The following is a 13861-nucleotide window of genomic DNA, read 5'->3' on the forward strand; positions in this document are numbered from 1 at the left end:
TTGGAGTTTTACAAAGTGACTTATGAACTCTTAAGTGATTCGTCTGGAAAGTGCAGTGTAGTGAATGTTTTGAATGGATATAAGTTCCGAAGTGATGATTGTTTGAATTTTGTTGTAAATACACTTACATACGTATGTGTGGCTTCTAACAAACAATGCCAATTGTGAAAGGTTTTCTTCTAAATATGTTTATGTTTAATGCTTAACTGTAACTTTTGCCTAGGTGTTTTCAGAAGACTTTCCTCCTCATAGTAAGTTTATTGATTTTCCTTCAGTTTGGTTAAAAATAATAATAAAATAAAATAAATAAATAAATAAAATTTTCTGTGAGTGAAGTTTACAATGTCAAGTGAAATATTCAGAATATTCAGTGACACAGTTTATTTCTGTAGTGAACTGTGAATAAAAGAAACAATTGTAAAAAATGTCAGGGAATATCTTTTCCGCAAGAGCTACAAAATGCGAAACTTTATTTGGAAAATCTGACAAAACGTGAAATATGATAAACGAAACGCGAAATTTTCAAATTCTTAGTGCGAAAAACTCTTGCCCCTACAAATAATTTACCAGATTTTGTGCAAATTCTAACTTAAATTAATTAACTTTTTTGATATATATATTTATTCCAGTATTATGTTCTTTTTTTATTATAGGAAAAGCTGTATGACATTTATGGAGGGCCTAACTTCAAATTAGCATTCATTATTGTTACGAAGCGTATCAACTCTCGTTTCTTCCTAGACAAGAGGAACCCTCTGCCTGGAACTGTTGTTGACGACTGCATAACTTTGCCTGAAAGGTAGATATTTCAGTGACTTAATTAGTTCACATTGTCTGTTAGTCATTGGAAATAGTGCGTGTACAGTTTGACGTTCAATATATTGATAGTACACTTGAGCTGGATGTAGATACGGAAATAGGTGATTTGATTTATGCAAGCCACACAACACATTGAGCTTTCTTTTAAGAGGAAGCCATTTTTACGATATAGTTCACACAGCACTCCTTGTGGCGAAAGTGTTGAATGCAACACACTATATACCCTATACAGAAACTTCATGGATTCCTAAGTAGACCTGTAATAATAATAATAAATAATAATAATAATAATAATAATAATAATAATAATAATAATAATAATAATAAAACATTATAATCATAAATATAATTGTTATAAAATCCTGAAATCAGGGTAAATATTTATGGACACCGGTGTTTTTTGTGATTAAAGCACGAGTTTTAAGAAATTGTTACCATTTTTTTTTTAAACAAAATAAAAAATATATTTAAAAAAAAATTGATAGAAAATTTAAAAGTAAAAATACAACAAATTATGTGAATCTTTTTTCATACATTACAAACCCGGAAAGATGAATATAAGTGATTTATTGAAAACAAAAGTATTGTCTGCATATATGTGTACAAATAGTTCAGAGCTTGAGTGGACTCGAATGATTTGTATCTTTATTCATTTCTTTTATTACTATGCAAATTAAAATAGACCTGTATTTCTGGCTCAGTGAATTAAGCCTAAGTTAGATCTTCTGTACTCTAGTCTTTTGAAAAATTGTCCACTTACTTTAACGATGTGTATAACTCTGTACAATGATTTCACTTGTGTGGTTGTGTACTTTTGTCCTAGTGAAGTGATTTTTAAAATATTTACACAAGTATGTAAGACTGGTATAACGTATTTTTATCAGATGTTCTCCATAAATGAGTCGGTACACTCACCGATTTTGTAATCAAAGGGTCTCATATTTGAATCCAAGTAAAGGACAATTTCTCTTAGGTGCAAACCGAGTACTGTGACTGTCCGCTTGCCACGAGATAATATGTGATATATAGTTGTATCATGTATCCGTGCTGTCGATTTCACTTGTACGGCTGAGACTGTTTCATTGGAGCACAATAAATCGTGTAATGAACATGTTCTCAAGGCAGATTTAACAGATTGTGCCACGTTTTTAAAAGAAAACTGATAACTAGCAAATAATGCATTCAACAAAATCAATAACAAAACACGACAGACAAAACATAAACTATGGTTTATTCAAAGAACTTCATGTTAAGTACCTCATGTAAACAAATACCTATACGTGGATATTTTGTTTCATTTTATTGGTTATAAAGAGCCTTGGAACATCCACGTGGCAGAAGAAAATAGTTCATTGCCAACTAAGCTGTTTTTCAATGCTTTTGTTGCTTTTAAGGCTCATTACCAGAAATGCAATTTCCTTACAATTAATTAACAGAAACAATAGTGTATCTAAGAACTAAAGTGAATTAATGCAATAAAAGAGAATGCGCATGCGTAGAAAGTGGCTTTGACCCACCTTACGCGCGAATCACGGTCTACAATATGACCGTGTGCGGGGAATATAAAACATCAACAGGGTACAAGCACGTGCTTCTCAAAAGAAGCGCTGACCAATATCCAATCATCCGATGAATGGTGGAGTAATAACATTCTGCAATGTTTACATCAGGATCAGAAGGTTCATTGAATGAACTTTAGAATAATTCCGAAACTGATACAAGCACTAAATGAGCTAAAATGTTGATCTGATAACCTGCGATATTAAATAGATACTAAATTTCTAATCTGACTGAGAGTAAAAACCCTTCTTAAAATGTAAGTCTGACCCAGGCCCGTATTTATACGAGGAGAAGTCAAAAATTATTTACACTTTTCATTCTACAGCTTATTTACATGAAGCTAGGGCTATACTATGCACATAATTTTTTTACGTAATTTCCCTCCTTATCAATGCACTTGGCCCAATGGTCAACGAGCTTACGTATTCCTTCCAAATAAAAGATTTTTGGTTGGTTGTGAAGCCACTTTTGCACCGCATTTTGCATGTCTAAATCAGGCAAATCGGCGACCACGCAAAGCATTCTTGAGTGGACCAAACAAGTGAAAGTCTAGATGGTAGGTCTGGGCTGTAGGGAGGGTGTTCCAATAACTCAAATTTCAGCTTATTGATGGTTTCAATAGTGTGATGAGTCGTGTGTGGCCGCGCATTGTCATGCAACAAGAAAACTTTCTTCGACAACAAACCTCGGCGTTTGTTGCGAATTGCCGGCTTCAGATTCTTTTCCAACATTTGACTATAACTCGCGCTGTTGTCTTTCTTTTCCATGAACTCCGCCATTATGAGCCCCTGTGAGTCCCAAAACACAGTTAACAGAACCTTTCCTGCGGATGACTCAGTCTTGAATTTTTTCTTCGTCGAAGATCTTTGTTTCCACTGCATACTCTGGCGCTTTCATTCTGGCTTGTAGTGATGAATCCATATTTCATCGTCGGTGACTATTCTGCTTTAAAATGCAGCACTTTCGTTGTTGAAGCGAGTGAGTAAGCGTTGACAGACCCTAACACGAGTGAGCTTGTGTTCTGCAGTAAGCTTTCTTGGTATCCACCGTGCGCAGACTTCATGAAAACCGAGCTCGTCGTGGATGATTTGATGGGCAGAGCCATGACTGATGTTCAAAGCAGCTGCTACCTCATCGATAGTGATTCGCCTATTCGCCAGAACCATCTCTCGAGCTTGCTGAATGTTGTCATCTGTAGTGGAGGTTGATGGCCGTCCAGTTCTCTCTTCATTCGTTACACTTGTTCAACCACTTTTAAACTTCTCGAACCACGAAAACACAGTTTTACGTGATAGTGTACTTTTTCCATATTGCGATGATAGTCTGCGATGAATGTCTGACCCTTTGACACCCTCCGACCAGAGGAATCGGATTACTGCTCGTTGTTCTTCTTTGGTGCAAACTTCTAATGGAGCAGCCATGATATATCTAACAGAAGGAAGAAAAATGGAGGAATTACGATCACACTTTCACAGCATTACCACAACAGTATAACAATAAAATACGCGAGGAGAGAAGACAAAGTGCGCAATGTAAGAAAAGTTATGACAAAAGTGTAGATAATTTTTGACCTGCTCTCGTATATTGTGCGCCCCTGTGCTCTAAATAATTTGCTGCACCCGCACAAAATTCTCCCCCCTCCCCAAAAACGACCAATATTAGAGTTGAATTCATAGTTTTTGGGGTCGCTGAGATGAATGGTGACAGTTTTAATCCAATTCAACTTCAAGGTTATACTCCACTCCACAGGAAGGGGGAGAGATTTTAAAAGTAATCGAAAATGACAGATATTATTGTTGAATTCATAGTTTTCGAGGTCGATCAGTTTTCATGATGTTCAAGTTCATCCTCACCCCTTTGGGTAGGGATAGGAGAGAATGACCTTTTAAAAATAATCAGATAAGCTAGCTAATTAGTAACTACTGTAATTAGAGCGAATTAAACACATTAACATATTTTCTCGCGTTTGTGCGGGATTCTGCGGGTTGCTAGTTTTAAATATTGCTTTATTATGAATCTTGAAAAAATTCTGAGGGCCGCAGTGGCCCAGTGGTAGAGCGTTCAGCTCTGGTGCATAGGGTCCTTGGTTCGATCCCAGATTGCGCCAAGTGAGCTTTATGGTGGACAAACGCCGTATTTGGAGTTCTCCAGTTTTCACCCATTTTCTTCATTCCACCATTTCATTTATACTTATAATCACTGTCTCCTTTAGCCTCGCCGGCATAATCGTGGGACGTAAAACACAATTTCATTTCATTTCCTTTAAAAAATCCAAAATGTTGCCGCCCTGTGCTCGAGCACAGAATAGCACTTACCTATACGGGCCTGGTCTGACCACTATTGAAGCTTGCCATCGTTGGAAATCAGTAGCGTGAATTTAGTGTATCGGATTACTTTTTTTCAACAATTTGTTTCAACTACTATGATTCAGTAACGTCATTTCAGGTTTGGCTTTAGAGGGAGGGAGGTGGAGGGTAACACTATCTACCAATACAAGTAGAGTTCCAAGTACTATATTATTGATTACCATATATGTCTCAAACTCAGGGAGATAGTTGACCCCCTAAATAACCCTACTATGTTCATGTACTTCAATTATACATCGTTTCTGAATTGCATTAATAAGTAACACTATACACAAAAATGCAATACTTTATTATTTGAGAATATTATGGTTTCCAATTGGTAATTTCCTCTTTCAAAGTATTGAAGGTCAGTCTACTATAAATTCACTGCTACATGCTGGCAACCCTTAATACTTCACCTTTCCCACACAGAAAGTCTAAGTGTAAAGCATTTTCCATTCCCAAAATTGACCTTCTTTCTTCTCTGTACATTTCCTTGAAATGGAAATTAAATCTTTGTTTTACGTCCCACGGCTATGCCAGCTAGGGTAAAGGAGACGATGATGATGAATGAATGAAATGGTGGAATGAAGAAAGTGGGAGGAAACGGGAGGACCCCAAGAAAACCCACGCACACGGTGTTTATCCACCACAAAGTTCACTTGACATGATTAGGGATCGAACCAGAGACTCCACACACCAGAGGTGACACTGAGCCATTGCGTCCATCCTGTACACTTCCTTATCACAAGTGCGGTATAGTGGTTCGGATCCAACTCTAAACTGTAGGTTACGTCCTCCATAACGCCGTTGTTGCAAAACGATGTTAAGGTCAAGCAAACTTACTCTTATCCATATGTAATCTAAATAACTAAAATGGATATATAACTTGGTTTAAACCAAGAAACCTTTAAGAATTTTTGCCAACCTGGATTCGAGTCAATACAGAAAATAGCTTTCTAGCGAAGTGCATATTGCATTTAATGAATAAAAGTTGTCACCAGTTGGTAAACTCGGCTTTACGAAAGAAAATATCAACCTTTATGTCGTAATAAGCAAGTTTTGTTGTATTGAATATTTCAAGAACAAAAATTAATTATTAACCGATGTGAATAGGACTGTTTCATGGTAGGGGAGGATGGAATATCGACCATTCCCAGCATTTCACAGTGCTCGTTTTATTCCGTATATGTGAAATTGCATTTTGTAAATCGTTTGTAGAAAAAAAATATATAATTATTAAGTTCTTTGAAATTTATTTTATTTAATGTGCTTTTCTTTTACTCTATGAATTATATTTTAAAATATATTAACCTATTTGATAATCAGGAAGACCACAACACCGACTTTTAACCGTCCCCGCTGGTCTAGTGGCTAGTGGATACACCTCTGGTGCATATGATCTGGGTTTGTTTCCCGGTGGAAGAACTTAAAATATTTAGTTTCACAATCACTCACATTCATTAATCATTCGTCTCTTTTAGCCTAAAGGATATCACCGTGAATGTTAATTAAAAAAATCTTAATCTCATTTCATAACACCGACTTTTGACAATAACAATGCGTAATCATTTAGAATGTAAAGGAATGTTTTTAAATCCCTTAGAAGAAGTCTTTTCTACACAAATATATTTAGAATTTTTTAAAATTTGTTTATATTGTATAATTAAAAATCGAATTCTCTTTTCTTAAAATCTTATTTTGATGACACCAAAAGCTGACTATTATTTATGGTTCTGTTGTGATTTCATATATATTTATTTCAAGTGTTTTAAAATATGATGTTTGCGAATTATATGTTATAACTGGTCACTCCTTTTCTTGGTATATTCAGTTCAAAGATACATTCCTAGCACGAGTTTTGAACATTTTGTTTATACTCTTATGTAAAATTACACAGATGGAGGCAATTCATTGTCTCTCTCAGTCCGTAACCCTTGCTCTCCGTTAAAAATGAAGGCAGAAGATTTGAAGTAGAAATATTTTATTAATACGATTATTATTTTATTAATATTCACATTACGGAAGAAAATTGCTTGTGTTATATGCTAAACACAACTAATACTTTTATGGTAATTTGCTTAATTCATGAAAGATTTATTTCGGTGGTACTTTATTTGAATGTACAATTAAGTATAATTTTATCTATTAATCTTGTGCAAGCAAATAATTTTTCATGAACAGGTGTCTACTGACCTGGAAAACCTGGAATTAGCCTGGAGTTTATTTTTTTATCTGGAAAACCTGGAAAAAGCCTGGAATTTAACAACAAATCTAGAGTTTTCTCAATCTTAACTTTTTCACTACATATAATAGAAAATTCTCACTTTTCTTATGTTTTGTGAGTATGTTGATGGCTACCAGGGTGATGTCTGAGCTGAGTTCTGTCACTGCTTACACTTGCTTGTGACAGACTTCTTTTTCATTTTATTTTTTACTCTTTCTGTGGCAGGACAGAATTCCCATAGACCTAGAAAGTCTTCAGATGGAATTTCTATCCATATTTTATATGGTAGTTCGAAAACATTTTTTGCTACATTACAAATCCAGAAATGAGAAATACTGGAAAAGGAAATTTTACGAAAAAGTAAAGAACCAGTCAGAGAAAATGATACTTGAACTGGAAATCAAGGAAAATTGGGGATTTTTGCTGAGGAAGTAAACTTTTTTTTTTTTCGTTTTGCCTATTGTTAAGATAAGCCGATAATTGAAACGCGAGAGGGATATTATCAAGAGATATGAAACACACGTTAGTTAAAGATGAGAACTCATTGCTTTTTTCAGTTACTGCACATTTTTCTCAACTGGCCTTCTGGTAGGGGATATTAATAGGAACAATCTTTTTTATGCAAAAAATAGAAACCTGGAAAATAATATAAATTGAATTGATTAAAACCCAAACAAAAACCCAAATCTGGAATTTAAAAACAAACATCTAGTACACACCCTGATGAAGATATAGAAAGGAAACAAGTATAATTTGAATTTTGTGTAGTTAAACTATACGTAAAGCTACTATTTATTCCAAAGAAAATGTAATAAAAGTTTGTTCCTGAAACAACTTCAGATACATAACTTTTTATTTATGTGAGCAGATCAGTTTTTCTCTTTTAATTGCTGTTTCCCTAGAAATCTAAATGTTAGATTGAAACATTAATCTATTCATGTTATTCCTGGTAAGCTTTGAGTACAAATCAAAGTAATGGTTTGGATCCCATGTTATAGGTTTTTTCTGGCCTTCATGATTTACATGTAAGATTCAGTAAAATAAGATTAATACGTTGCTAACGTGTTATTTAGATCGGTTTTGTTTCGACAGGTATGATTTCTATCTGGTATCTCAATGTGTGCGCCAGGGAACAGTGAGTCCAACATCATACAATGTGATCGCAGATAACGTGGGTCTTGATCCCGACAAGATTCAGAGGCTTACCTACAAACTTACCCATCTCTACTACAACTGGTCGGTAAGTTGCACCCTAACTAATGATGTAATTCATAATTAATTTCTTACAGGGTGAAATCTGGTACAGGAGAGATATATTAGAATGTTTTTTTGCAGTTTTGCTATTATTTACTGTTCAACAGACCATACTAACATCGTTTTAACTCAAAATTGGTGAGGTAAAATTGCCAGTCGAAAGCTATTTACAAATAAATAATTCATCTCAATGATTCTTCGCTCTGTACCCTTACTATTGATTTCAAATTATGATAGTTTTGGGAGTTGTGCCTAAAACACATTCTTACAGCAGTTGGATTGATATAATCTTATTCTCACCAAATTTAGACCTAATGAATGGAAGATCACGCAAAAGGCAAGAAATTAGGTCACCCAAGTCAAAAGCACTAATTTATCCCTTGGTTCACAAATGTTTCACTTGTACTGCAGAATATAAATGAATGGATTTGATTTCATATCGATAGAAGACTGGTGATAATGTACATTTAAAACTCTTAAATTATTTCGGAGGATTTGTTAAAAGCGCAGCTAGAGATAACGAATCTGGAATTAGTTCTCAATAGATATTTAGTTGCTACAGAACCGTACATAGAAAAGCTGAGAAACTTATTAACTGTTCCTTGAAAAATTTTTCTTCCAGGTGTAGATCTTGTCTCATAGGGTCCCTGTATTTCCTCTAGACATTTTGTTCAGTTAGTAGAAAATAGAAACGTTATTCAAAGAGCGATATAGAGTTTACGGGCCTCATTTAAGCTTAGTCACTAGAACACAAAAAATACGCATAACATATTAACCTTGGTGAAATGCATTTTCTGTCATGCAAACAAAACCAACTGGCGCACAAAATCTTAAATATTCTACAGAATGTTCAGCGGATAGCCTTCTATAAGCGAAACTTATACCCACATGAATAACATTAAATATAGGAAATTCGTTGCAGTTTTAATGTGACAAACCTCTTTTACTATTCCTGTTTGAAGATAACTTCAAATGTGAGCTACTTTCTCCCTCCCTCAACATTCTTTGACCACCAAATGGATATAAATTAATAAGATTGCAGTTTAAATCTAATACAAATGTTAACATTTTTCAAATAGGTCAGCAAGAGCAACTAAAGACAGGAATATTTTTATCGTTATACTATAGATTCTGAATATCAGGAAGAGAAAAGTACGAAGAATGTCCACAAGGTTCGCTAACTTACCACTATGTGCTTGTGGCAGAACTACACAGAAACCTTAGTATTTTATCTATTTAGACAATTTAATTTTATTGAGTTTATACAAAGGAGTAATGTAAATGAAGTAATGTTATGTTTGAAAGTACCAGATAGGAATATCGATGGTAAATTTGACATGTAAAGGGCAGTGCAGTGTCAGAAGTTTTGAAATCCGCTGTATTAACGTGTTACTTTAATTGTTTTATTTTAGTAAATTTACTGTCGACAACGTAAAATATACGTTTACTGTTTATAACATATATATTTCTTACACTAATGTAAAACATATTTAATTTAATTTTTTTTTTTTTTTTTAATCTAATAGGGAACAGTGCGTGTACCAGCTCCCTGTCAGTATGCTCATAAGTTGGCTTATTTGGTAGGGCAAGCCCTTCACCGTAATCCAAGTACGATGTTGGAAGAGCTGTTGTATTTCCTCTAAGAAGTGGAGATCATCAGGCATCGACAATTGAACTATATTCCCTTAATGTCGGAAGTTTCACTTTTTTTCTTCAGTGATATGATATAAAACAAACATTAAAGATCACCGAAGTGTGAGGAAGTTGAGATAACATGATAACAGATACTATTAAATAATTTTGTCTAACTTGAGTTCATAACACATTTCATATACATATTGTAGTTTTAAATATATAGATATAATATCTATAATTTTGTTATAGAGTATTGATAATACATGGATAGTGTTTATTAATATATTTTCAAACATGCATAACAAAGGTATATCATATAGTTATCGAATAGTTACAATTTTCTCAAATATGTTATTTATCCAATTTGCATTTTAGCTATTTACTCATAGAATTATTCGAAATATTAAAGTTTCTCTTTGTCATATATGGAAAAATAAACATTTTTCAACAGAAGCAATTTATATAGGTTGAATTGTATGCAGAATGCATAAAGGTGTTTTGCCTTTTTAAGTTAAAAAAATAATTTACTGATATCCAAAATGTAACAGAAGTCGATAAAATATGATAACTTCTATATAATTTTGACTCATCTGAGTTCATATTATCTTCTATGTTTATATATGGATATTAATAGATGTATAATGTTTTGAGTACAAACTTATGTGCAGGTATTCATATTTGCTTAATAATAAATATTTTCAACTTATATACTCAAGAAGATTGAGAGTATATACTCAAGAAGATTGAGAGTATTCGGTTTGTAACATTTTGATAAAGATATGTGTGCGTTTATTCTCTTTTAATTATTTTATTTTACTATATTTTTATTATTATTGTTGTTGTATTTTTATATTTTATCTTGCTACTTCAATACTGATAGCCTAGTATACGTATGCAAAGTTCTTCCTACTGAAGGAAGATAAAAGTGTAGTTGGGCTTCGTGATAATTTTGGATAGTCACTTATGATTATTATAAACTTTTAGTCAGAAAGTGAACTGGGCATCACAGTTTCTAGCAAACTGATGCGGTAACTAAGATATTCGACTTTGCTTACAGATTCAGTCGCACTTTATCACCAAATTTTAATTCTTTTTTGAGAGAGAAATTAACAGAATTTTTTAAATATTAGAAACTTGTAAGAACATATGAGCCTTTGTGGTTTAACTGAAAACTTTTATAGTTCATATGTCAGAAGAAAGATGTAGAGATATTTTGCAGTATTTGTAATAACTTTTTAATATAAAAGGCTGTGACTTTTTAATATGCGTATTAAAAGTATTTAATAATTTAGTGCAGTATTGTTGCTTGAATGTATGTTTTTTATTTTTTCAGATAACAGCAAAATGTTTATGTACGGGTTATACTAGCTTTATAAAGAATAAATACTGTGATATCGGAAGTACAGCGATACTATAAAAATATATGTATAAATATATGGCATTGAATAAAATTTACGTATCTAATATATGTACTATTTTTTAATCCTAAAATTCCAAATATAATTAAGATATTATTGTGTAGTCAGTGTTACGTTACTTGTAAAAATACGCTTTCGGATTTTCAACTAAATTATTGTGAAGTCAGTTATTTCAGATTTTTTAAAAAGTTTTGCAAAAATCTGATTTCCTCTACAAGTTAGCACTTAAAGGTGTTAAATATTTGCACCATTTTTTCTTTTTCTTTTTAGGCCATTGATTTATATGGAGAATTATTTTTTCTGCTTTACTTGAAACGATCTGGGATTTTAATGGGTATTTAAATTACGAGCGGCGTCCAATAAGTTATCTACCTAGACAAGAAGGGAAGAGTAGAGCATGACGCGTGGCACGCACGCCAAGACCACTGTTGGGAACCACCCTGCGTAATTTGAAGTCAGTCGGAGCAACACAGTATTCGCGAGCAGTGTTTTGCGCTGCGAACAATGGATTTGCAGAAGTTGGAGCACTGCTCGGTCATCAAGTTTCTCACTAAAGGAAGGAAGGGATGGGCTCAACTGGTGACAGGGGATGAAATCTGGATCCACCATTGGGGTCCTAAGAGGAAGCAGGAGTCCATGCAATGGAAACGCCATGATTCCCTGTCCCCGAAGAAGTTCTGCACACAGCTTCTTTTTCTGGGATTTCTTCGGTGCCCACCAAGTGACTGGCGACGATGCATAGACCTCTATGGGGACCACATCAAAACTATCTGCATCAAAACTTCTTGTCTAGGTAGATAACTTATTAAACGCTCCTCGTAATTCATGAATATGAACTTTCTTGCATGTAATTTTATTAGTTAATAATCAATTTTAACTAATATTGAATTTATATTTAATGTAAATTCATTTTGGAAAAGTAAGAGACACTTAACTAGAGTTGAAGAATAACTCAGTAAAATCAATTCTTTAAAATTCCGGTTCATTTTAACGAAAGCAGCAAATTAACTCTGTAGGCTCAAATACAAAGATAGCTTAAATAATGTTAATAGATGTCGGCAAAATTTAAAAGATGAATAATGAAGCTAGCTTTCCACTCTACCGTGGAGTCTTGGTCACGGAGGTTAAAAACAGGAAGAAAAAGAACAGAAACATTAGGGAATAAAAAGGAAAAATGAAATGAAGTTTTTGAGTTTAACGCACGACGGTTATGCCGGTTAGGTTAAAGGAGACGGTGATGATGAGAGATGAATGAAATGGTGGAATGAAGAAAGTGGGAGAACCCTGAGAAAACCCACGCACACGGTGTTTGTCCACCACAAAGTTCACTTGGCAGGAGCAGGGTTTGAAGACGGAACCCCAAGCACCAGAGGTGAACGCTCTACCACTGAGCCACCGCGGCCCCAGGAATAAAAAGGAATGGACTTACCAAGGGATGGCTGAGTGACAAATGGGAAGCGGGTATTACAAAATTTTCACAGCATTGGCATTGCAATAAAAATAACATGAATTGGCAACCTTCTAACAAAAAACAGAAAAGGCGCACAAATTGACTCCGCCATATTTTAGTATGCTTCAACATCATCTGCAGATCGCTGACGCACCTGACAACGTGCTTTTTTCTACAATACAGCTCTTTCACTTTGTAAGTGCGTTTCCTTGATGTTTCTGTTCTTTTTCTGACTGTTTTTAACCTCCGTGACCAAGACTCCAGGAGAAAGTCGAAAGCTTGGAACCCTAAAGATTCAGGAATTACTGAAATCTGTAAGTAGAAAGATAGTTAACAATTCCTGAGCATGGTTTTGCAATAATCGAAACAAATTATTTCTTTTCATTGTTGTAAGTGCTTTATTATATATAATTATATGCAACATGTTTCCAATAATTAACTTTCCTCAATAGGATTCAAACTATATTAAGTTCAATTTGTCCTTGGATAAAAATTCAAGATCTATCTCTGTAGTTGCCAGAATTGTTGGCACATTACACCAAAATCCAAAGAATAAGTGGAATTCCCTCGAATTTGAACGAAGTTGCGTAGAAATTTAGGTTTCAGGCTAGTAGCATATCACCTATAGATATTGAAAACCACTTTTAGGATTACAACAATTATTTCACGAATAACATTGTACATATGTGTCTATCAGATCATTTATCAATGCGGCAGTTCTTACATTCAGAGTTTGAAAAAACTCGGGTTTTTCACAAAAAAAAGGCCCATATGGGTTTTTTCGGGTTTAATTTTTTTTCCCGAAATATTTCAATGTATTTATGGTAAAAGTGTTAAAATGTGATTTCCTTTTCAAGACTCATTGTCACAACTTGCAACAATTTTCTGTTCACTGTTATTTTGAAAAAATGCCCGTCAGTTTGAAATTTTACATTGGATCGCCGAGAAAATCTTTAGCAAATTTAGTGTGTCTCGTGCTTCTACCCTCAAAATTTAACTTAAAAGTCCAAAAATTGTACCGCGTAGCGTGAATACCCGCTATTTTGAAAAATAACCGCCATTAAAATTTACGTTGGATTGCCGCCAAAATATATGCAGCTAATTTAGTGTCTCATGCTTCTACTCTGAAAATTTCAACTTAAAAGACCAAAAA

The 13861-nt window shown here is 34.0% G+C and overlaps 1 protein-coding gene across 3 annotated transcripts in view; it reads left to right on the top strand.

Annotated features, from left to right (window-relative positions):
- Positions 1–11302, top strand: part of LOC145681145 (piwi-like protein Siwi) — a 72725-nt gene extending 61423 nt beyond the window's left edge. For all 3 annotated transcript variants that reach the window (XM_081752582.1, XM_081752583.1, XM_081752581.1), the window contains 3 exons: positions 654–799; positions 8044–8191; positions 9732–11302. In XM_081752582.1, coding sequence (XP_081608708.1) covers positions 654–799; positions 8044–8191; positions 9732–9848 — 411 coding nt within the window. In that variant the 3' untranslated portion in view covers positions 9849–11302. The remainder of the gene's footprint in view (positions 1–653; positions 800–8043; positions 8192–9731) is intronic.
- Positions 11303–13861: the final 2559 nt, after the last annotated feature.

This window comes from Thermobia domestica, chromosome 3 (assembly GCF_964235325.1).
Source record: "Thermobia domestica chromosome 3, izTheDome1.hap1.1, whole genome shotgun sequence".
Taxonomy (NCBI): Eukaryota; Metazoa; Arthropoda; class Insecta; order Zygentoma; family Lepismatidae; genus Thermobia; species Thermobia domestica.